This window comes from Galeopterus variegatus, unplaced genomic scaffold (genome assembly GCF_000696425.1).
Source record: "Galeopterus variegatus unplaced genomic scaffold, G_variegatus-3.0.2 Scaffold242, whole genome shotgun sequence".
Lineage (NCBI taxonomy): Eukaryota > Metazoa > Chordata > Mammalia > Dermoptera > Cynocephalidae > Galeopterus > Galeopterus variegatus.
The window spans coordinates 794,911-806,600 of NW_007726353.1; the positions used below are offsets into that span (position 1 = coordinate 794,911).

Consider the following 11,690-nt stretch of genomic DNA (forward strand, 5'->3'; position numbering starts at 1 on the left):
TCTGTGGCTTTTAAAAACTGATGTAGGTTTTATTCTGGAGAGCCAGCCATTATCAATATTTTAAAAAAAAAAAAAAAAAAAAAAAAATATATATATATATTTTTTTTTCCTTCTCATGGAAAATAAAATATTGATAATGGCTGGCTCTCCAGAATAAAACCTACATCAGTTTTTAAAAGCCACAGACTACGTTACTAGTTATATGTTTTCTTTAAAACCAAAACCTGGCTATAAAGGACTGATATAAAACAATTTACTAATATGTAAGCTCCAAGACTTTGTTTTGATCATTTCCGTATGGTCAGCACTTAGAATATACTTGGCACATGCTGGGCAGTCTGTAAATATTTATTACCTGAATAAATCTGGCCTTTGCTTACCTCCCAACTACATTCCTCATCATTTTACCTATCTCTTCAATCTAGCAAAGAAAATTCAAGAAATAAGAAATCCAAACAAACACACTTAACAACAAAAACCACTCTCAAAATTGGGGGTGGTGGTGGTATCTTTATTTCAAGTAAGCCTATCTGAAAATTCAGAATAGTTAAAATAAATTAGATATATTCATTTTCCAAAAATATTTGCCAAAGAATTTCATTATAAACAACAGACTTCCCTAAGTGGTTTTAATGTAGCATTTGATTTAAACATGGTTTGCAGAATACATCCATCTCATACAGTAAGGACATTCTACCACTCACTCTAACCTTATGTAGCTCTTAGCATTTCAGTGAATTACTTATACCTGTTCAGTTAGGTTGTAAAGAAAAACCCATCCCACGAATGTCTGCCATATTCAGGTGGTCAAACATCCGAAGTGGGGGAGGGTTCTCTCTTTCCTGCAGTCTATGTGCATTAAGTGGGAGGTAGAAGTGGAAGAATAAATAAGACACATAAACAACCTGGGTTACAATTATTCACTAATAAATATATAAAGCTGACAAGTCCTGAAAACACTCTGGATCCTAAGGATTGTATGAGCCCAGAGGGTATCATAAACATTACCTGATTTGGGGCTTTTTAGGAGAGACATGCCAAATAGAGGTAATTTTATTACATAAATGGAAGGAAGTGTAGCAAACAACTTATGATTACTAATTCATGTTCTTTCAACATGGAAAGCAACTCATTTAAAATTTACTAAGTTAATTCTCAAAAGAATTTACTTAGTTCTTTTGATTTCCTAATCATTAAGATCAGGAAATGGAAATTTCTGCATATACCCTTCAAACAGAATATTTTATATAAATATATAAATGTATAAAATACCTTATAAAATATTTTATATAAATATAAAATAATGCTAATAGCAATGTTTTATTCTTATACAATATCTTTACAGTTTGCAATGAGCTTTTACATAACTATTATTCAACAACTTGTTATCGAGCCCCTACCATGTGCCCAGCCCTGCCCTTGGCACCAGTATATACAAAAGACCCTGAAACTCTCAGTCTAGTGGGGAGCGAGGCATGACCACAGCATTACTATACAGTGTAACAGATATAATAGGCGAATGCCCAAAGTGCTTTGGTAGCACAAATACAACTTTATGTTTTATGGATGTCTTGGTAGGGCTAGGGCTCACAGACCCTTCAAACCTGCTGTACAGACTGGGCCACCAGACCCCTCACATACAGGTCCACGAGCTAGGTAATTGGGAAAGATCCCGGGAGCTGTGTTGTGAGGACAGGAGCTCAGTCCTCAGTTTCCTCAGCAGTGGCGGCGGCAGCAGCAGCTTACAAGAGCCTCCAGCAGCAATAGAGATGGCCTTCCGGAGCATCCCGGGGGCCCTGACAGCAACAACTTGCAGCAACAGCCTCCAGCTGCAGTAGTGACCTCTCGGTGCCGCGATCTCCCTCATTGTCCCACCCCCCACCAGGGGGCCCTGTGGATCAGAGCTGCTTGTCCTTTATACTTAAGTCCGATAACCCAGGACACCTGGGTGCACATGTGCAATTACATTAGACAATAACCAAGGAATACCTGGGCGCACGTGCATATTTACATCAAATGCTCAGCAAGATTCTGAACATCTGAGAGGCCCTGACCATTTTCCTATATTTTCCCTAAAATGAATAAAAAAAATTAAGGCTCAGAAAGAATAAGTGACTTGTCCAAATTTTACAGCTAGTAATGAGAAGCCAGGATTCAAACAGTCAAACCTTTTGTTCCTAGGACCAGTACTCTTTCTAGTATACTCCAGATGTCACAGACACTTACTTCCTAATGTCCTCACCAGCACAAGACTATTTTAAAGTTCTTTTTATTTTTTTATTGAAACATAGTTGATTGTACATATCTGTGGGGTACAGAGTTGAATATCAATACCTGAGTGCAATATGTGATGCTCAAATCAGGATAATTAGTACATTCAACATTATACAATGTAATCGTTTTTTGTGGCCCTTCACCAATTTTTAAGTTAGTAAATGACCAAACCATTACTTTGACTGTATGGCCAGAAAAGAAGATGCCTGACTTATTAATACCTTCCTTTTCTTCCAAATTCTTTTCCTTTACTCTAGCGTTTCATAGCTGAGTGACAGAGAGGGATGGTTGGGAATAGAATCTTCCATAGCATAACTGTGGAGGTCTTTTGAAGTATCAAGTTCTGGAACAAGAATCCTGAAATAAGAGTTTCAAGGCCAGCTTAAGGATCAAGTTATTCCCAGACCATCAAAAAAAAAAAAAAAAAAAAAAAAAAAAAAAAAAAAAGCCACGCCTATTTGTTTTGCTTTCTATTTCAGATATTTTAAGCAATCTCTCTTCCTTTCTTCATGAGTATCCTGGTAAATTCACCGAAATAAAGAACAAAGGGCTCTGAATTTCTCAAAAAAGTATTAAAGCCAGACAAGCAGATGGTCTTATTTGAGTCAAAGAATTCCACTGTCATCTTGAAAAACAATAAATTAACTTATTGAAATGTACTAACGTAGTAGGACAATTCAAAGAAAGATTATTTAAGCTTAACAAGATTGACCCCATTTAGTTAAGATACTGGTTTTCACAAAAAACTCTTGGGCAATAGTCCACAATGGTTCATCCTATGGACTGACTGCCCCAGGACCTATTGCCTACCCTCCCTTAGGAAGTCCTGCTTTGAGACATTACAGGTGCTGGCATTTCTATTGTAGCAAATCAAAGCAAATAAAACAGCTGGGTCAACAATTCCAAATCTGCTTCATTCAGCTGGCTGAAAAATGTAGTCAGAGTACTAGAGGAATGTTGCTCAGTGGCAGAAAGCAGGCCTCATGGTCCAGAGGGTCCAGAGTATAATTCCTGGTATCTCCTGAATACAGTATTTCCAGGGATTGGTATTAACAAGTGCTCAATAAATATTTGTTGACTGATTGGTTGCCAGGTCTATTACATGTACTACATTTTAAATATGTTATTTCCAAACAAATAAATTTCCTGAAAAGCTCAGCTAGGTATAAATTACATGGGTATCCTGTAAACATAGGCACAGAGCAATCAGAGAAAGGAATCCCTGGAGAGCAGAATTGAGCAGTGTTTTGAAATTCATAAATAAATAATTGCTATGTGATCAAAAAAAGCTCTAGCATAAGCCTAGGAGCCCAACTAATTACGGAGAAATGATGGCAAAGACAGGTGTCTTCAGTGGTTATTTATGGTTAAACATGGTTTCTGAGAAACCTCATTTTCAAGTTATGATTACTGCTTAGATACAAAGGAAACACTGGCCTTAAAAACACCTTGCAGTACTTCAAGGACAACCATGAAAGAGGAAAAATAACTAGAGTACAAATTCATTCTTTCTTATACTGTACTTTGATTCAACTGGTTGATAAAACATATAGATCAGGATGATTCTGACAGAGAAGCATGGCTTACCCAATCCTATTCCCTGAATCAGAAACTCAGAAGAAAACCAAAACTTTTTTCAAGCAACATCACTAAGAATGTCATTCACACACTAAGGATTAGCTGTCCCTAGGTCAGGTTCAGAACTTGAATAACTGGAGGCAGCAAAGAGAAGCAGGGATGAAGGAATGCTAGGATGTTTTGGTCTCCTAGGTTCAAGATGGGAAGCAAGAACTCTAATTCTAGTGCTGGAGCCAGATTTCTTTATGACCTTGAGAATGCTTTATGGTCAGTTACCTGGTGTGCTGATGCTATTAAGGTCAGGGTATTTGTGATTAAGTTGAAACTGGTTTCTTAGAATAGTAATCCCTGAAACCTAGAACCAAAAACTTCAGTGTTGATAAAAAAAAAAAAAGATATTTAAGTTAAATCTGTTTGAAGCTACTATGCAAACACACCTTTCAGAAAAAGTAGTCTAGATGTGTATGTAAAGTACAACTTTACAGTTTAGAATATATTAAACTCTGTAACTTGAAAAGTCCCTTAAACTTTAAAACTCACTCATGAGACAAATATTTCTGTCAGTTGTGTAGTGTTCAAGTAGGCACTATTACGGTTACTGTAAGCCCTTCATGAATATGTAATTTAGTCAAAGGAATTGTAAAGTTTTCCTAAAACTTTAAAATGATTACACTAAAACTTTAAAATGATTACACCCATTAGTGGTATTTAAAGTTTTTTTTCCTTGAAACAGATAATGTCACAAGTACAAGCAGAGTTAGGGATAAAAGAGAAATCTATTTGTTCTTGCTCTAAGCTTGAAAACTAGTAAGTATGCAGAAAACCAGCTCTTCTAGAACTTCTACTAAACTTCTTTTAGATTACTGAACCTAGCTGATATCAAAGAGATCTGTGCGCACTTGGAGAAATGTGTGTAGGCTTACAAAGTGACTGGAAACAGAGATGAAGTATAGTAGTGGCTAAAAACATGAACTTGGGCAGCAAGAGGGCAAGAAGACCAGTTTTGGGTTTCAGCTCTGCCATACTTAATCACTGAACAAGTTACTTAAGTCTAAGCCTCTGTTTTTTTAAGAGCACAAAATAATAATACCCATCTCACAGGACTGTTTTGGGAATAAAATGATGTATTTGTGACTTGGCACACGGTAGGCATTCCATAAATGTTGGCTATTATTATTGTTCACTCCTAAGTTCCTATATGATTTTTCTTAAGAGGAAATCATTTGACAGATTCTTTCTCAAATGGCCCCGTGAGATGGAAGGAAATATCCCAGTACTGCCATTGCCACTTTGTACTTGGGGAAGTTAAGGCCACAGGTGAAGGTTAACCAAGGTTCTGGACTCCTGGACCTTAGTTCTTTCTTTCCTTGTGCACTCTAAGCATTGACTGCAATGTCATTATTTCTGATGCTACTTGTCCTGGTGGTGCATAAGCCTGTATTTTGTTTGTGGGTTTAAAAACAAGTAAGTGTTACAGTATTCAACCTGACAGCTGAGAAAGTATAAAAATGCTGAAAGGAATGTATAATTTCTTAACCAGAGTAGGCAAAACTCTTAACTCAGCGTGGTCAACTCTGTCCTACCACCTGGAAGAATCCAAGATTACATCCAGAAAGGGTGACCACTTACTTGTTCTAAATTTTTCCTTGAGGGCATCCAGATCTTCCTTGAGAGCAACTTGCATCCACACCAAGCCAACGCAGGCCACAACACAGGCAGCGAGGATGACAAAAGCACAGAGTGGATAACAGATCTTGCAACATCGTAAATAGTCTCCCCTGATCATAAGAACAAATTGAACCATGAGTACAAAAGTGATTGAGTATAGCTTTTTTAGAAATAGCATACATGTGTCTCCATGCAATTATCGTCTCTAATGAATAACCAGTGGATTTACCAGGGGAGGTAGGGTAATGCACTTTAATATTAATAGTAAGTTGAAAATGATTAAATAATATGACCTATGAAGAGTTCCTCTATTAGGTACAAAGGTTTCAAACTTCACATGAAACAGAGGGAGTTCCTGTGAGCCACAGGAAGCACCTGCAGTCACTGCAGCTCACTGTCATCATCATCAATTCAGGAGGGAGGTCTTTGGAGACAAGTGCAGGTTAGAAAAGCATAAAGACCAGTGCTTTTCTGAAATTCCATCAATGTTACCTATATATTGCTCTCTCTCAAATACACAGTCACTCACTCCAGGGGACCTTGTTTAAGTTTATTAAAACTTATATAAACTTTTGAGCAAGTTTTACTGCAAATGGAATGAAAGAAATAGGATCCATAGGTTTAACTGGACACCTGGTACTCTCTAGCTTATTGGCTCAGAAGTAAGGAAACACAGAAAGAGGCTAGGTTTCACACCAAACTTCAACCAGCCCTCAAGGTCGAAAATAACCCAGCTGGGTAACTATCCCAGGATTAACACTTCATCAGACCTTCACAGCCAAACTCAGAATTGCCCTTAACTACCTAATCTGACAAAGTTCATTAAGAAACCAAACTTTTTCTTTAATAAGACACAGACATTCTAAACAAACAAACAAACAGATTTAATCTCTCTTAGCATCCCAACCTTCTGTTTAGTACTTTCTTCCACATCCTCAGCAGAATCCTCTTTTCTTTTAGAATGTTCCCTGAGAGGGTTCGAGCAGCTTTAAGCCCTTTCCCACCCTGATCCCCAATTCCCAATGTCCTTAAATCTCACTTCTTGATTTGTCTAGTGGTTGCTCCACCTAAAAATGGTTTGGAGGAAAGGTGCCTCTTCTTTTTGTCCCCCACCATGTATCTACTCTCAAGGCTCATACTGTAGCAGTACATCTCTCACCATACTTCACCAAGATTCAGACTCATCGAGAATGCAAAAACATAAATACTGTAATTTGTAGTCTTAAGCTCTTGGTCTCTCCTATTTACTTATTTATCTATTCAAAGGCCTTGTCCTGAAAGCTTCTCTGTCCTTCTGTCTCTATTCCTAGCTTCTTTAGGACTCCCTGGGCTCTTACCACATTCCCCAAATCCACATTTCCACCCTAAATGTGGAGCTCTTCTTTCTACACCTAATGACAGAGATCTTATATACTTCATTCAGGATCTGAACCGCCTTTCCTGAACACCTTTTCTCTCTTTTTGCCTTCCAAGGTCCACACCCTTTTCTCTTGGTAAGGACTTCTTTCTTCTTCCCGTCAATTTGCCCCCTTGGTAGTTCATGGAAATGCCTTCTCCCCATCCCACCCCGCCACCACTGGATCACTCACTTGACAAGGCGAGAGCGATTTCCAACCACACCGAATTCCTCTTCCTCCTCTGAGCTGGACTCAGAATCTGAGTCAGGAGGCTCAGTGCGAAGCAGGCGGTGGCTGCTGGAGCCTTTCTTGGGCTTTTTTCTCCGGCTGTCCCCAGCCAGACCGATCAGTGCATTGAGCTCTTTGCGCTTTTTCATCTTCTTGTGTGGGGTGAGTGGAGCGCCCACTCCTGAGCTGCCAGGTTCGTACCCCACGCCCAATTCTCTTGTTGCCTTGGAGCTGCCTTCCAGGATGGGGAATCCTGGGCCAGAGCCCTCTGGTCACTCCCACCCAGAGGTGGGACTGACCAGATCCGCTGGGAGCTAAGACTGGAGCCCAGAGGAAACTGGAACTCAGATGGGTTGGGGGAAGTTACATAGAGACGGCCAGGGAGCCGGTGATCTAAATGGATAAGACCCGCTGCATGCAGTGTCAGATAGGAGAAAAGGAAAAAGCCAGGCCAAGAACGAGAGATTCTCAACCCTAATAAATAGGCAATATTTCTAAGGACACACGATAGGTGTTTTGGAACTCCGGGGCAGGATTTCCAACGGAGAGGGAAAAGAAACTTGTTCTCGAATTGGAGGAGAGGGAGAGAAGCAAAGCAAGACAGTAGGAACGCGCTAGTGCCTCCCAGGCTGGAGAGGTGGCAACAGAGGGGGCTTCCCAGCCGCTCCAACCCCGACACTGCCGGGGTGCCGAGAAAAAGCCGGCTGGGGTATGGGATGATCACCGATCTCCGGCCTCCGGCCTGAGTTTCAAGGAAGCCCGAGACCGAGGAAGACCCAGAGCCCGGCTCGGAGGGCTCGGCCTGAGAGGAGCCAGTCCCGCGCCTGGGGAGTCCCCAGCCCCGCTGTGTGGGCCTGGGGGGCGCGGTACTGAGGGCGACAGCGGCTCAGCCCACCTGAAGCGCTCCCGCCCAGAGTTTGAGGTGTTCCGGCACGGGAGACTTTCGGCAACTCACACGCGCCGCCCCCACTCCCGCCGCGACTCCGGCCCCCGCTCCGGTTCCGGTCGCGGCTGCTCCCGACGCGCTGGCAGCGGCGGAGGCGGCCGCGGGCTCCAGACCCGGGCCATAGCTCCAGCCCCTGCTCACTTCCCCTTTGGCAGCGGCCGCCAGCTCCGCCTGCCAGTAAGCCGCACCTCCATTGGTCGCCCGTCGGGTGACGTCATGCCGGGGGCGCGAGTGGCGGCGGGGAGGCTGGGCGTTAAAGGGGCCCTGACTTAGGCGAGGGCTGAGTCCCCCGGCCGGTTAGAGAGGCTCCGCCCCCAGGATGGCCGCCTGGGACCTGCAGCAGGCTAGGGCAGGGGCCGAGTTTTGTTTGTGGAGGAGCGGAGGCGGGGACAGGCGAAACACCCAGCTCTTCGACCTGCTTCGGAAGTTCGTCAGCCTACCCAGTCCTCAGTTGTAAACTGGACTAACCCAGCCTAGAGGCTCCGCCCCTCTGACTCGCAGGCTGTTTATTAAAAGTTTAGGCGTTTCCGATTAGTGACCTGGTCGAACACATTCATTCATTCAGTAAATATTTATTGAGAGTTTTCTGCGTGTCAGGAGCTGTTCTGAGCCGGGGATACAGCAATGAACAAAATAACCACTGTCCTCTCCTTCGTGTATAGGGTCGCCGGATTTAGCAAATAAAAATACAAAACACCCAATAAAGTTCGAATTTCAGATAAACAGCGAATAATTTTTTAGTACAAGTAGATCCCATGCAACTTCTGGAACATCCTCATACTAAAAAAAAAAATTATTCGTTATCTGAAATTCAAGCTTAACTGGGCATCTTGTTATTTTATCTGCCAGTCTATTCCTGCAGCTTACAAGCTAGTGGGAGGGAGGCAACAACAGGCAAACATATTAAAGGTCAGGAGGTGATAAGTGTTATGAGGAAAACTGAAACATGATAAGGTGATGGGAGTGTCTCTGTAATAAGGGTACATTTGGTCAGAGATCTGAAGGAAGCAAGGGATTGAATTGTGTAATGGCTGCAGGAAGGAGTGACCGGGAAGATGTGGGGTGGTTGGACCTGAAGAGCAAGGAGGAGAGTGGTAGGAAAGGAGGTCAGAGGAGTAGCAGGGGCCACGGCCTGTATGGCCTTATGGAACATTATAAGGATTTTGGGAAACCATTGGAGACCTTAAGCTGGGAAGGGGCATACTCTGGCTTTTTAGTTTTTGAGAAGATCACCCTGGCTACTGTGTGGAAAAAAGAACCAGGGACAGTGAAAGACACAGGAGACCAATTTATTACAGTCTGGCTAGAGATCATGATGATAGATTAGGTTGGCAGTTGTGGAGATGGTGAGCATTCTGAATGCTTCTTGAAGGTAAAGCTGATGCACTAGACGAAAGGTCTGAAAAAAGTCATGGATGACTCTGGGGTTTGGAGTGGAACATCTGGAAGAAGGGAATTGTTATTTACTGAGATGAGGAAGAGAAGGTTTGGGGCAAGCTTGAGAAGCCAATTTGATATTGAAATGGAGTAGGTTATTTGGTGTATCCACTGGGAGTTCTGAGCAGAGGTTGGGGCCTGAAATATAAATTGGGGAGCCATCAGATGTAAATGACATTTAAAGCAAAGTGCTTAGAGCTACTTGGAATAAAGGCACTTAAAGTAATTTTTATACACACATTCTTAGTGTTGCAACTACACTGTCTTTGTCTGAGGGTCTTTGTCCAAGGCTTAGGCCTGTGTCTGGTTTGTCTTTAAGTGTCTAGCCCAGAGATACGCACCTAACAACAATGACCCAATAAATATGTGATGACTACATGAGTGGGCAGTGTTGCATTGGGGTATGAATGGAGTTTTGGAATCAAGAATAGGATTAAATTATGCTTCTAATACTAGTTCTGTCCGTATGGAGCTTCTCTGAGCTTCAATTTTTCCCTCTGTAGAATGAAGATAAGCTCTTACTTCGCAGAACAGACAAATGAGAAGAAGCTTGTGAAAGTGCTTTGAGCCCCAAAGCATGCTGCAGTTGTTCCACTGTATTGTTCCCTTTTGTTTCTGGAGCTTCACTGCCCAATATAGTAGCCACTAGCCACATATACAATTTAAATTTACATGAGACTTAATTAAAATGAAATAAAACATTTAAATTAGTTCTTCAGTATCACTGGCCACTGCGCCCAGTAACCATATGTAGATAGTGGCTACCAAGCAGCACAGAATAGAACAATGCCATCATCACAGAAAGTTTTATTGGACAACTCTGCACTAGTACTTTCCTGAAGGACTGAGGATGAACAAGTAAGGGTCCTGACTTCAGGAACCATTTCACAAACACATCCTGTGGTCACCAGAAGCCCCAGGCAAGAAAGGTGGCTGGCTCAGGGTGGGTGGCCCTCATGTTGTAGATGCTACCTCCTTACCAAGGGAACCAGGGGCTGAGGAACCCAGGGGAGTAGGGCAGGCAAGAGATGCAGCATCCCAGCTGCAATGCCTTCTGGTCAGCCAAACCCTGCCCTCTCTTCAGATGGAGCCTCTCCCAGGACTGGCCAGTGGGCTGGTCATGGGTGGGGAGGCTGGAGGAGTCAAGTTGACAAATAAGAGGATGCTCTGCTGGATCTGTCTCTTAGACCCCTATCTGCCTGTTGTCTATGATTTGTAGATGACACCACTCCTGTGTTGGGTAAACATCCCACAGAATGCTGAGTCACCCTTTGAAAGCTGCTGGCCAGGTATTTCTTTTCTTGCAGGAGCCCTTGAATGCTTCTCTGGCCTCCTCCCTCAAACCTGGGACTCTCCCACACCAGGACTCCCCAAAGTTGTGACTAATTTTCTCCTTTGAGGAGGTTTGTTTTATGACCCTGTGCTTGTAGAGAGCTCTGTTAACCTATTTGAAACTTGCCTGAAATACAGTGTGAACTTGGGAAGTCACTTTACAGTTCTGGTGCTTTGGTGTTTCTCTCTGTAAAATCAGGATAATAATATTCCTTACCCAGCCTTCTGCTCAAGTTTGTTTGGGAGAGGGAGCAGCATGAAGGTGCTTTATATGCTGTGAAGTGTCACAGCGGTGGATTATTGTTACGTGCTGAATACTCCTGGCAGCTTTGTGGGGAAGGTGGGAGAAGAAACAAACGAACATTTGTAAATACTTAAGAATCATGCATTTTTGTGGTCATCCTCACTGCAATAAATTAATCCTCACTAGTCAAGCATCTTATCCTTGCTTTAACTAGGCAGAAAATTGATGCTCAGAGACTGAAAGAGTCTTGCCCAGGGACATACAGCGAATCAGAGGCAGATGCTGGGGCTTGAATCTGGATCTGTCCGCCTCTGAAGCCTGAGTTCTGCACCCAATGCCCAGCACCATGCTGGCAAAGCCCGCTGCAAAGGGCCTTTGTCTGCTGCGCATCTGGAAAGGGACCACCAGCTGAAGCCTCTCAACTCTCCTGGAATGGCTTCACCTCCTTCCCCAAGCCCCTTCCCATTCTTTTTGCTGCTGTGCTGGCAGCTGCATCCTGTACCCTGATGAGGGGCCTAAGGACAATGGGAAGGGGAAGGACTGGGTGGTAAGAAAAGGGCTAAGCACCAAGCTAAACAATGGCTTC

General features: G+C 42.9%; 1 protein-coding gene across 2 annotated transcripts in view; it reads right to left on the reverse strand.

Moving 5' to 3' along the window:
* EFCAB14 (EF-hand calcium binding domain 14) overlaps positions 1-8,172 on the reverse strand; it is a 37,797-nt gene extending 29,625 nt beyond the window's left edge. Inside the window, exons 1-2 of one of the 2 annotated variants that reach the window (XM_008566458.1) lie at positions 7,110-8,172; positions 5,482-5,630 (exon numbers count right to left, since the gene is read on the reverse strand). In XM_008566458.1, the coding sequence (XP_008564680.1) occupies positions 5,482-5,630; positions 7,110-7,294 (334 nt within the window). In that variant the 5' untranslated portion in view covers positions 7,295-8,172. The remainder of the gene's footprint in view (positions 1-5,481; positions 5,631-7,109) is intronic. The other variant, XM_008566460.1, reaches the window with a different exon arrangement.
* Positions 8,173-11,690: the final 3,518 nt, after the last annotated feature.